At 36.0% G+C, this 13,606-nt stretch overlaps 2 protein-coding genes across 2 annotated transcripts; one reads left to right on the top strand and one right to left on the bottom strand.

Moving 5' to 3' along the window:
* Positions 1-4,898: 4,898 nt before the first annotated feature.
* On the top strand, positions 4,899-9,900 carry LOC131845252 (circumsporozoite protein-like). Its single transcript, XM_059194291.1, has 4 exons — positions 4,899-5,016; positions 7,824-8,069; positions 8,864-9,091; positions 9,719-9,900. Exons 1-4 carry the CDS (start codon positions 4,899-4,901, stop codon positions 9,898-9,900), a joined length of 774 nt encoding a protein of 257 aa, XP_059050274.1.
* On the bottom strand, positions 9,897-12,543 carry LOC131845251 (uncharacterized). The gene is made up of 3 exons (XM_059194290.1): positions 12,528-12,543; positions 10,102-12,101; positions 9,897-9,983 (listed from the first exon to the last, which is right to left on the bottom strand). Exons 1-3 carry the CDS (start codon positions 12,541-12,543, stop codon positions 9,897-9,899), a joined length of 2,103 nt encoding a protein of 700 aa, XP_059050273.1.
* Positions 12,544-13,606: the final 1,063 nt, after the last annotated feature.

Here is a 13,606-nt window from a genome sequence, read left to right as displayed (position 1 = left end):
GTATGGAGGGTGGTAGCGAGTTCCACAGGCGCACAGCCTGTACAGAGAAGGATTTGCAACTAGAGGTATGAGTGGGAGTTTTTAACAAGAGGTTATCTGCACTTCGCAGGCCACTATTCTGCACCTCACCGAGAAATGTGAAAGATTCTTTAAGGTATAATGGAGTAATAGGGTTAAAAAGGATAGAATAGAGTAAAGAGATAACATGCCAATCTCGGTGAGAACGAACTGGGAGCCACTTGAGCTGAGTACGGAATTATGAAATGCGGTCGTATTGACGTAAACCAAATATGAATCTAATGCAGACGTTTTGAAGATTATATATTTATTTAGTTTACTGAGACAGGTTTTCTAAAAATCTAATTATAATTCGGCTTATCTATTTCAGCCGCCGACTCAATCGACAGACGAGCAAGGAGACTTATCGGGGACGAATCACTTGTAGCTAAGACGTTTCAAAGTCTTAATCACCGACGTAAAGTAACTTGTCTATCGGTGTTCTGTAGGCTCCATTTTGGCGAATGTGCTCAAGAACTGCACAACCTCAGTCCTCCTCCTCATTCACCGTTCCATCAACGTACAACAAGACATAGAGAGCGGCCCCACCCCTACACTATTGACATACCCAGCTGCTCGAACTAACCGTTTTGCATCATCTTTCCTTATGCGAGCAGCTAAGGAGTGGAACTCTCTACCAGCGTCTATTTTTCCTGCCTCTTACAACATTGGGTCTTTTAAGTCAAGAGTGAATAGGTATTATTTGAGCTTGCGTGTAACAGTTTAGACCACATCATCACTTAACATCAGGTGAGATTTGTTCTTAAACGCGCTCAATTTTTAATATAAAAAAAAGCAGCTTGCTCTGTAAGCAGTTTTGGTTGTAGGGTGCAAATTAGGCAGTGAAATTACAGGATCAAAGGCATGACATAGTCCTTATTTATTAGGCCTCTGTAATGGCAATGGGTGTGGTTTTTTTTAAAGGTGAGATACAATTGTGATCTGAGAGCTTAATCTTCCAGAAGGACAACATATGGGTGGTGGTACATGATGGGGTACTGTTAATGTATCTATATATAGACGACGGTTATCGCTTACCATCAGGCGAACTATTCAGTTATTTACCATTCCTATTATATAAAAAACATAACTATAGGTGTCGTTGATGACGTTTATATATTAATATTAATATTATATATTATCCATTGTGTTATTTATATACAAGTATTATATTAGATTAGCTGAACACGCGACTTCGTTCGGGTGGAATTTAACTTTATTTTATTCTAAAATATAAGTAACCTAAGTTACTCCCTATTACATCAGCTACCTGTCAATAAAGCTCCTGTCAAAATAGGTCCAGAGATTAGCCTGAGCAAACAGACAGACAGACAAAAAATGTAAAAAAATGTATTTTGGTGTAAGTACCGTATTTATATTCATATGCATGTAGTAAAAAACGGTTATTTCAATATTACAAAAAACACTCCAAATTTATTTGTACGTATAGATTAAAGGTTTTAAATATGTAATTAATATTATAACTTCGATAGTGCATCTGTTTGTTCAACTGTCACCTTTTCATGGCTCAACGGCTGAATAGATATTAATAGAATTTGACATAGGCTATCCTTTCTGTACTATATTAACTTAACAGAAGAGGAAACGCCACTACAGATCCTGTGTGGTTGTAACCCACTCATGCATAAATGAAATATCTCATTTGGAAAGTATGCACTATATCCAAAGACAAAACCATCGCTTCTAAGAATATCCTTCTATTCTTGTCTCTGCCAGCGAACTCTAAAAAAGGCGAGCGCAATAGATCTCGACAGTGCTACAGGTCTTAGTACCTGATAATAGCCTAAAACCCACAATAAAATAAATAACATGTCAACTTTGCTATTTTGGCAGTTAGCATTTACACAAAATACTTCAAAATTAAATTCTGAACAATATTTATTTATAAGATTTATTCATAAGAACAACACGCAAGTGTCTTTGTCATTCTTCTTGTGATAAGTGAGTCCGAATGAGTGGTAGAATAAAAAATGTGACCATTCAAAATTTTACATTAAGCATATTTGAATAAAGAGTATATTTCTAAAACAGTGTCAAATATATTAGAAACATAGATACAATAAAAATGTAAAAGGAAGGAAGAAATGTTTATAATATATCAATAGTACTGAAGATTACCCTGAACATGCTTTCTTTATTGTAACTAAGTATATACTCCTGTAAGCATAAAAAAAAACAATGTAGTCCAGTAAAATTTAAATGATGTGACCAGTTTTGGCGCAATATGTAAAAATAAGTCCGCAAATGCTTGAATTATAATATTCAGAAAAATTATTTGATTTGATTATCAATCAAATCAAAAAATTTTTTGATTATAGAAATTTCTTCCTTCCGTTTATATTTTTATTGTATCTATGTTTCTATTACATTTGTTCAATTACTAACTGTTTTAGAAATATAATGAATAAATTAATTAATAATATCTAGGAGTAACCTGAAACAGTCATGCTCGCTATAAAGTTCAAACTTGTGGCGGCGTGGTGGGCCGGGTCGATGTGCTCCCTCAAATATGGTTGAGTACAATGATGGCTGGCTCATACGTCATACTTGTGAACGGGTGCTGCTTGTGGGGACCGGTCTGTTCAGGTTGTGAACACTGATTAACTTTTTTTTGTTCTTTGCGATAGCATATGCTGGTGGTTACTTTATTCTCCCAAATTTGAATTTTAATGACTGTATATTATAAACATGTTCCACTATTATTTGAAAAAAATACGAGCTGCGTTTCTTGTCAGTTCTTCTCATCTCGATATCATTCCGAACTGACGGTAGATTTGACATATCATAAGAGTCTGTAATAGACCTACATGAATAAAGATATTTTGAATTTGAATTTGAATTAATAAAAATTTAATTAATAATTATAAAAGGTCACATCATGTTAATTTAATTTTAATTTTACTAGAATATATACATGTGTTCATTAACATACCTATTGTTTATATCTTTTCAATACTATACCAATAAAGTATATGCTATTCTATCTTTACTCCTTTATAATATCGTATAGATTATCTATACAAATAAATAAAATAGAAGTGTCTGTTTGTAATTTCATATCAACTTCACTAAATGCATACGAAAATTTAAAATTTTAATTTTTTTCCGATACTGCATACTTATGCAGTATCGGAAAAAAATTAAAATTTTTATAAGTATGTTTGTTCTGGCTAATCTCTGAAATGGCTGGACCGATTTTGGCGTGAAAACGGGACAAACAGACAGACAGAGTTACCTTCGCATTTTTAATATTATTAAGAAGGATTTTTTTTTTATAACACGGGACAAACGAGCATGCAGCTCACCTGATGGTAAGTGATTACCGCCGCCTATGACCATCCGCAACACCAGGGCATTTGCAAGTACGTTGTAGGACTTTTAAAAGGGAATAAGCTCTTTTCTTGAAGGTCTCAATATCGTATCGGAAATACCATTGCTGGAAGGTGATTCTACAATATGCTTGTAGCAAAGAGAATCCGGGACGAGCAACTAGTGGTATTAAAAGGGAGTAAATGTGCCAAATCCGAGGTCGCGTTATAAACCTACGTGTTCTAGCGTAGCTTTGTATGTTTGTTCAGCAGAATAGCTTAATTTATTATTAGTTTCTATTGATACAGTTGTCTATTTACGTAATGAATAAATAACATCAGCATTAGTTAAAACATACTGGCTGTGCTCGCGACTCCGCGTGAAACAGTGAATTTGACCAAATAAACAAAAAAAAAATTAATCCAAAAAACTAAAGTAAATAGTTTCATATTTCTTGCATCAAAAATGACGTATTTGTATACAAAGTTTCATCCCCTATTTTATTTTACATTCATGCAACCTTTCAACTCCTTACAACCATTTTTTAGCATAAAAAAGTAGCCTACGTCCTTTCTCAGGGTCTGTACCAAATTAGTACTGTGTACTAAATTTAATTTAAACAGACTAGAATTATATTTATAACATCATATATCATTATACAATAATGACGATGCTGAGAGCAGCATAACTTTATTATATCGAATCAAATATAACAATTAATTAAATTAAAGAATCATTGCATATAAAAATAAGAACAAGAAAATCAAATAAAAAATCGCTATGTATTCTTTATTTGTTGCACGCCGACTTTGATTTTAAATAGAAATAAAAATAATAATCCAATTAAATTAAAAATAAATTTAATTAGTCTTTTAAATATATAATTTTACTAAGCTAACCCTGCAAACGTTGTTTTGTCTTATAATCGCTATTAAAAACAGGGGTTGGTGATAGAAGGGTGTCAATTTAGGGTTGTATCTATTTTTAATGCTACAGTATAAAAAATATTACCAAAAAATTAAAAATAAATGTTAAGGGTAGACAACACTTATCACTTAGATGTATGAAAAGTAGATAATAGCCGATTCTCAGCCTTACTGATATGCATATAAAATTTAATATAAATTTGTCAAACCGTTTCGGAGGAGTATGGTAAGTAACAAACACGAGAATTTTATAATATATATATATATTATTATATATAAGATTCAGAAATAAGAGGACTATAGAATATATTATTATATACACAATAATTGTAGCTATTGCTTTTAAACAAATGTGATTGTTTTTAAGATGTTTTTAGGATGTTTGGGAAAATACAAATTAGCAACACACAAGAATAAGATTAAAATTTCCGACTGCCTCGGTGGTTTCTAGCGGTTCACATCGACTTACTTCCGATGGTCGCCGGTTCGATCTAATATGTCAAGAATGCTGGATTGGACAAGTTACGGCATTAATGTCACCGCGAGAATATCTCTCACTTACGATTTGCTGATGACATTGTGATCATGGCTGAATCGCTGCAGAACTACCAACAGATGCTCAACTGCCTGGCTGTGTCGTATCATTGCATTGGTCTTTGGATAAATTTGGATAAAACTAAGATCATGTTCAATGATCACATTTGTCCGGGAGCGATTGAATTGGAGTGCCTCTCGAATTTGTTCAGGAGCTATATTTATCTAGAGCTAACATTCCAACTAAGAAAAAACAATTTTGTTCGAATTGTCCTGGGTTATTACTATCTTAGTAATAAAACGCGAAAGTGTTGATGGATGTTTGTTATTCTTTCACGCAAAAAGTACAAACGGATTTTGATGAAACTTTACAGTGTTATAGCTTATATATCAGAATTACACATAAGCTAAAAATTTTTAGCTTTTTTATTTGCTTTATGCTTTATATTCAGCTTTTTTTTAGCATTTTATTTTCAGCACAGTTAGTATTTAATATGTCTGTCGTGGTATGGGCATGTAATGCGTAGGAATGAAGATAATATACATATGAATGTGGATATAAGGGTAGAGGAAGGCCGAAAAAGAAATGAATGGACCTAGTGAAAGATGATGCAAGAAAGGGAATAAATAACGAGATGACTGCGAACAGGGATGAATGGAAAAGAGAATTATATTACGCTAATCTAAATAAATGGGATAAGGATAAAACAGATGATGATGATGATGATATCCTGGGTTATTATTACTATGTTAATTTACAAATTATAATACTTGAAAATTTATAACGTTTCACATACAGACTGTACATTTTTATATACGTATCCAAATCTATGTTTACTTTTCCCATGCTGTTATTAATATAATATAATACAGCACGAACAAACAAAATGGTAACTACGTAATTACATTGTAACTGTAGATATATAAATGGTCTAAGATTCGATTTCATCATTAAGTGCTGGGACATCCTCTGCAATAGATACAACATGTTCATCAACATGAGATTCGCCCTGCTTCTCTCGCTGGTAACTACTATTTTCTAATACTCTTTATCATTTTTTTTTATCACTGTTCTTTCATTTAGAAGAACGAATGAAATTTATCAGTGATCGTATTCTTCGCAAATAAATAAATACTTTTTTATTCTTCAAAATTGTGAGATTTTATAGGAAAGATGTATTTTAAACGCAGGTTCAATTACTTGTATGTACGTTACAAACTTTTGTGTTCATGATTATGATTGTTTGTATCGGTCTGTGTGTTTTCTATGTATACTATGTATGTATTTACATTATTGCAAGTAATCGTATCCGTTGTCTAGTGCCCATAACACAGCTTCCGCTCAAATTTGTAATCATTCCGCTTTGTAACAAGCTCATTTGAAAAGACTAAAAGCTGAGTCTTTTGTCAGTCTCATTTTTTTATATCTGTAAATAATATACATACCTCTCATAAGAAGACTACCTCGAAAGCACTTCGAACTGACAGTAAATTTGACATATCACGAGAGCTATGTACATTATTTCCAGATACAAAACAGTGTACTGAAGTATTTATATCAGTTGTATAGTTCTGTTAGTTCTACTTAACATGGCTGTAATGAATCTGTAATTTTGTAATCCTGTACAATCTCATTTCGAAAAAATAAGAGCGGAGTTCTTGTTACATCCAAAGCACCCCAAAATGACGGTAGATTTGAAGAGTCTGTAGTAGACCTACATGAATATAGATAGCTTGATTTGATTTGGGACTGGATGGCGCTGTGTGAATAGTCATGGGTTATTATTTTACATTTTCCTTTCAGTTGCGCTAGTGTTACCCAGCTATTCCACTCAATGTTAGGTTGACTGGTAGAGATCTCTTTTAGATATAACATCGTCTTTGCTCACTCTATCTATAATTAAATTTGTTATTGTATTTCAAAGAACAATAAATAATATACATAATTATAATGATTAACTGAAATAAAATTAAGTTTAATCATTGCTATCTCTCGCGAAGGACTCCAGCAAGGTGGACCGACGATCTGGTCAAGATCGCTGGAAGGCATTGGATGGGAGTAGCGCAGGACGGATCATCGTGGAGATCTTGGGGGGAGGCCTTTGTTCAGTAGTGGACGTTTTCCGGGCTAAGATGATGATGATGATTGCTATCTCTAGGATGGCGACCATCTTTTATCTGACAATAGAGTTGTAGCAAATTTTATCTAAATTGAAGTAATCGCTTGAACTGTCTTGTGTAAGTTTATTTTTATTGATTTCTTTTTATTTTATTTCAGGTTGGTTCAGCGGTCTGCCTGCCAACATTCGGTAATTAAATTAATTAATTATGTAACTTTATTCTCAAGTTTTCATCCTCTACTTTGTTGATAATGTAATGGTGTACCAGCCTGCGCTAACGGTATACGTTGGCGAGGAACCAAGATTGTTCTGAGGAATTGTTCGCAATGTTACGAACTCCTCAATTGCATTACCGCATTACTCGCTAGAAATTCATTATATACCATCACCTGGTTGACGGTCCATACCCAAATACCTTTTAGATTCAACTGCCACTAGGGGTATTTCATAAGGGATACGAATTGGGTCTTTTCTATGTATATTATGTGTATATATAGCTGCTATATAGCATGTTATCTAGTATTTATATCAATTGTTTAATACCCATACATACAAGCTCTGCTTAGCGTGGAACTAGACGGCGCTGTGTGAATTGTTCAGGGATAGTTTTTATACGTAATAGCTCTAAAAATCTTTTACTTCCTAATTGACAGGGATCAAATTGTAATTAAATATTAATTAAAACAGCTGCACCGCTAATCGCATCCAAGTTTAGTGTAATATGCATGTATTTGTTTCGTTTATGAATAACATCTATTTTCTATGTATAATATGTATGTATTTACAAAAATGGGTCTAGATGGCGCTGTGTTAATTGTCCTGAGATTATTATTATTATTATTCTCCGTCCGTGCAGGTGTTGGTGGAGAGGCAGCTATTGCAGCTAGCGTATCAGCATCTAAAGGAGCAATTGGAGTTACTAAATCTGTGCAAGCTGCAGGAAGTGTTGGATCATCAACAGCCGGTGGTGCAGCTGGTTCAATAGCGGCAGCTGGCGCTTTAGGTGTTGGTGCAGGTGCTAGAGCTGCTGGCAGCGCTGGAGCAGCTGCAGCGCTAGGAGCCGCAGGTGCAGCTGGAGGTGCAGGCCCTGCTGGTGCTGCAGGTAAGATGGCTGAAATGGGAAATTAACCCTTTTTTATTTTTAAAACATACAAATATATCAAAACTGATTATACATTCAACCCCGCACTAAGCGAACCTGTATCGTGGCAGTCAGCAAAAGAATTGCCAGATCTAAACCAAACCAAATTGCTAAATTAACTATAATAGATCAGTGAGTAGAGTAGATTAGATATATCATAAGAGCCTGCAATAGACATACCCGAATAAAGGTATTTTAATTTGATTTGATAAAAACAAAAAAGCTGTCGACATATGTCACTTTATGTCGTCATATTATGCTTATGGTATCGATCGTTCGATGCCTGAGCATGTTTTTTTTTTCAAACTTTAGTTCGTTTAGAGCTTCACCGTATGATAGGGGGCGAGTGCAGATGGCACTACAAACCCGCGGCGAATCATTCAGCCATTTCATTGAGCGGCTGGTGGCCACCTCCTACCTGATGGATATAACTTTAGTCTGGCATCGTTAGGAGTTCGAACCTCGACTTAAGCATCGTAAGATCGATTCCCGTTGGAACAAGACAGGGGATCGAACGTAGCGAGTTATTCAACAAAAAAAGCATCTAATTTGATTGGGTACACATTATTAAGTTTGAAAATAAAATAAAATTTAAAATCTTTATTGTGCCTCTCACAGAAAACTATTTCGTTAAAATTAATTTGTTAGGTCTTAATAACAAGCTAATTTCAACAAACTCGACTGATAATGTGTAATTTAAATTTAAGATGTTTTGTTTTGATCTTAATTTAAATAAGTTTCACTACTTCTTTCAGGTGCAGTTGCAGCTCAAGGTGCATTAGGAGCCGCAGGCGCTGCCGAATCTGTTTCCAATGCTGGTGCTGTTGGGTCTAGAGCAGCAGGTGGTGCTTCAGGAATTGCTGGAGCAGCCGCAGTCTCAGGTTCAGCTGGAGCTGCTCAGTCTGCAGAAGGCGCAGCTGTTGGGTCGTCTATTGCCGCCGGTGCAGCAGTTGCCGGAAGTGCAGGAAATCGTGGATCGGCAGGTTAATACCGTATAATCGATTAATAATTTATTCGTATATGGACGACCTACGTAGTTTTGTACCTAGGTACAAAACTAGCTTTACCTTACGTTTTCTAGCTTACCATCGGAAGAAAAGCTAGCTTTTCTTCCGATGGTAGCGGGTTCGATACGCACACAATTCATATTTTTAAATAAAGAAGGGAAATTTATTGTTACTTAATAACATGAATTTATAAAATAACAGTAAAACTATACATAATCATATATATGTCTATATATTCATATATTTATGTATGTCTATTAATACTTATAGTTAATATCATTAGAACAATATTTTAATATCTCCTCTTTTTGTACATGTATATATGACTATTCCATTTAATACACTATCCTATAACATTTTCTAGGTTTGCTGGAAGAAATCTCTTTTTAGAGATAAGCTCGCTCTTGTACATTACATTTATTGTATATAATTTCACTTACTATGGGTGTGTACAATAAAGAATAAGGAATATACATAATCATATTTACATTGTGCGGAGAGATTTTTAAAGTAATCGGATTTCCGTACTACCGAATATTTATGGTTTTAAACATGCTAATGGTAGCAGAATTAAACTATTTAATTATACGGTAACTGTTGTAGATGAAGTAACAGACTCAGAGTATTGCCACTTGGTGATATCACGTTTGCAATTCAGACCAACCTATCCTCATGTGGATAAACCTTGCCATGAACCAGCAATAAATGAGCACATTCATTTAAGAGCTACACTTTTTTCGGTGGAGCTCTTGCCGCTTTCCGCGATGTTCTATCATGCTCTTTAAGTATTGATACGACACGACTCCCATTTTGTCTTTAATTTGCTTAATAAAGCTGTAACTTGGTTCTCCTCTCCCTCTCTTTCCTTCTATAATAATATTCATAAATTCATCGTGCCGTATAAGGTGTTTATTATAAATTATTACATAAATTTATATATACATGTGGAATTTTAAATATTCCTTTAAATACAACCGTGACAATACATTTGTATATGTTGCAGGAAATGGTGGAAACTCCATCGGCAATTCTGGCAGTAATTCTGGGGACAGTTCTAATAACTCAGGCAATTCAAGCTCAAACAATGATTCCGATGGCAGTTCAGATGACTCAGGCAATTCAAATGGCTCGGGCAGTTCAAATGGCTCAGGAAATTCAAATGGCTCGGGCAGTTCAAATGACTCAGGCAGTTCAAATGGCTCAGGCAGTTCAAATGACTCAGGCAGTTCAAATGGCTCAGGCAATTCAAATGGCTCAGGCAGTTCAAATGGCTCAGGCAGTTCAAATGGCTCAGGCAGTTCAAATGGCTCAGGCAGTTCAAATAACTCAGGCAGTTCGAATGGCTCGGGCAGTTCAAATGGCTCAGGCAGTTCAAATAACTCAGGCAGTTCAAATGGCTCAGGAAATTCAAATGGCTCGGGCAGTTCAAATGGCTCAGGCAGTTCAAATGGATCGGGCAGTTCAAATAGCTCGGGCAGTTCAAATAACTCAGGCAGTTCAAATGGTTCAGGAAATTCAAATGGCTCAGACAGTTCAAATAGCTCAGGCAGTTCAAATGGCTCAGGCAGTTCAAATAGCTCAGGCAGTTCAAATGGCTCGGGCAGTTCAAACGGCTCAGGTAGTTCAAATAACTCAGGCAGTTCAAATGGCTCAGGCAGTTCAAATAACTCAGGCAGTTCAAATGGCTCAGGCAGTTCAAATGGCTCAGGTAGTTCAAATGGCTCAGGCAATTCAAATAGCTCTGGCAGTTCAAATGACTCAGGCAGTTCAAATGACTCAGGCAGTTCAAATGGCTCAGGTAGTTCAAATGGCTCAGGCAGTTCAAATAACTCAGGCAGTTCAAATGGCTCGGGCAGTTCAAATGGCTCAGGCAGTTCAAATAACTCAGGCAGTTCAAATGGCTCAGGAAATTCAAATGGCTCGGGCAGTTCAAATAGCTCGGGCAGTTCAAATAACTCAGGCAGTTCAAATGGCTCAGGCAGTTCAAATGGCTCAGGCAGTTCAAATAACTCAGGCAGTTCAAATGGCTCGGGCAGTTCAAATGGCTCGGGCAGTTCAAATGGCTCCGGCAGTTCAAATAACTCAGGCAGTTCAAATGGCTCGGGCGGTTCAAATGGCTCGGGCAGTTCAAATGGCTCAGGCAGTTCAAATAACTCAGGCAGTTCAAATGGCTCGGGCAGTTCAAATGGCTCTGGCAGTTCAAATGGCTCGGGCAGTTCAAATAACTCGGGCAGTTCAAATGGCTCTGGCAGTTCAAATAGCTCAGGCAGTTCAAATGGCTCGGGCAGTTCAAATGGCTCGGGCAGTTCAAATGGCTCAGGCAGTTCAAATAACTCAGGCAGTTCAAATGGCTCGGGCAGTTCAAATGGCTCTGGCAGTTCAAATGGCTCGGGCAGTTCAAATAACTCGGGCAGTTCAAATAACTCGGGCAGTTCAAATGGCTCTGGCAGTTCAAATAGCTCAGGCAGTTCAAATGGCTCGGGCAGTTCAAATGGCTCGGGCAGTTCAAATGGCTCAGGCAGTTCAAATAACTCAGGCAGTTCAAATAGCTCAGGCAGTTCAAATGGCTCGGGCAGTTCAAATGGCTCTGGCAGTTCAAATAGCTCAGGCAGTTCAAATGGCTCGGGCAGTTCAAATGGCTCAGGCAGTTCAAATAACTCGGGCAGTTCAAATGGCTCGGGCAGTTCAAATGGCTCAGGCAGTTCAAATAACTCAGGCAGTTCAAATGGCTCGGGCAGTTCAAATGGCTCGGGCAGTTCAAATGGCTCGGGCAGTTCAAATGGTTCGGGCAGTTCAAATGGCTCGGGCAGTTCAAATGGCTCAGGTAGTTCAAATAACTCCGGCAGTTCAAATGGCTCGGGCAGTTCAAATAGCTCAGGAAATTCTAGGAGCAGCTCAAGCAGTAGTTCGGGTGGCTCAAGTAGTTCAAGCTCAAATGGAGGTAGTAATTCCAACAGTAGCTCAAATAGCTCGAGCGAGGCAAGTTCTGAATCAAATTAAAATAGCGACTCTGTTACTGCCATCAATAATTGACTCAAATAGCTCAGTAATTCCAACTAGTGCAGAAACCGATATTAAACCTGTATTTACAATAGTAATACGAACTATAATAGCAATTCTAGTGATCATTTTAGCGAAGCATTTAGAGATGATTCCAGGGTGGACTCTAGCGGATATTAATCGCAGAAAAACCAAAAAAATAAACATGAAGAAACCATCTAACAGTGATGTATTTATAAGATCAGATTCAGTAATTGTGTGGCAGAATCTATTGGCTATGAAATATAATTTAAGTGTTCCGATTAATGTTAAATATGACACATCGTTTGCTATTTTTCATACAGTTTTTTGTTTTATTACAAGTTTCTGTTAATAAATGTTTGACTAATCATACATATTTTTACTTAATAACCTGTTTTTAATATCATTATCTTTGGCTTAAATATTAGGATCATTTAGAGAATATTGGAAATCCGAATAAAGTCTATATTGATATAGACTATTGATACTCATGTTTGTCTTTACCTATACATAATATACTAGTTTTTGCCCGCGGTTTCGCCGCGTTAATTTATCCCCTTAGGGGTGGAATTTATCAAAATCCTTTCTTAAGGGATGCCTACGTCATAGTAGCTTTATGCATGCAAAGTCTCAGCCCGATCGGTTCAAAATTGACAAAGTTTCATATAAACTTTCATACCCTATTTTATCCCTTTGTAAATGTAAAATAGTTAGCAATCGGGAATTCAACAAAACAATATGTCTACTATTTAATTTTCCCGCGCAAATTAAATTCGCCACAGATTCGCAATATCACACCAAATGTAGGTGCAGTAATATGATCACGTCATAGCTGTATGAGTTTTTAATACCACAGATTAAATATTAGTACTGATTAAATTTAAGTACCATTATTGACATGGCATAATAATTTAGGTTGGGTTGAGAAAATGAACACCATTAGGCTTTTTCTGAGACTAGAAAACACTTGCATACAACTCAGTGGCTTTTTAATAAAATTTTGAGGAGTATCTGAAATTCTATTGTTTTTCTTACAACATACCATGTCAACTAGCACTAGTTACTAAAACTATAAAATATCTGCCTTTACAAGTACTCTTTCACGCGAGAAACGGCCTTTACCCGAGTAAAAGAGTGTACATGAAAAAGATAGACAAGAGAGGGAGAAAAACCATCCCTTGCACTAACTACAATCGCTTGATTTATGCAATAAATCTCCCAAATTTCAAAAAATTTTAATAATAATAAGCAATTTCCAACTGAGAGGTATCTATTTATTAAAAAAACTTTCATCAGCGCACACAAACACAGCGCACTCTCAGAAGTATGCTTTATGTTCGTATGCTATGCATGTAGTATGCTCTGAATAGTGCCCGTATCATATTTGTTGATTTCAAAAGTTTTAATAAATAGTTCTCTCTCTGCTCGATTCTTATCATAGTCCATCAACAGGTGCTGGACATCTTCGAT

This window comes from Achroia grisella, unplaced genomic scaffold, assembly GCF_030625045.1.
Source record: "Achroia grisella isolate CSIRO2021 unplaced genomic scaffold, CSIRO_AGI_Agris_v1 utg461, whole genome shotgun sequence".
NCBI lineage: Eukaryota > Metazoa > Arthropoda > Insecta > Lepidoptera > Pyralidae > Achroia > Achroia grisella.
This window is presented reverse-complemented; position numbering and strand designations above follow the sequence as displayed.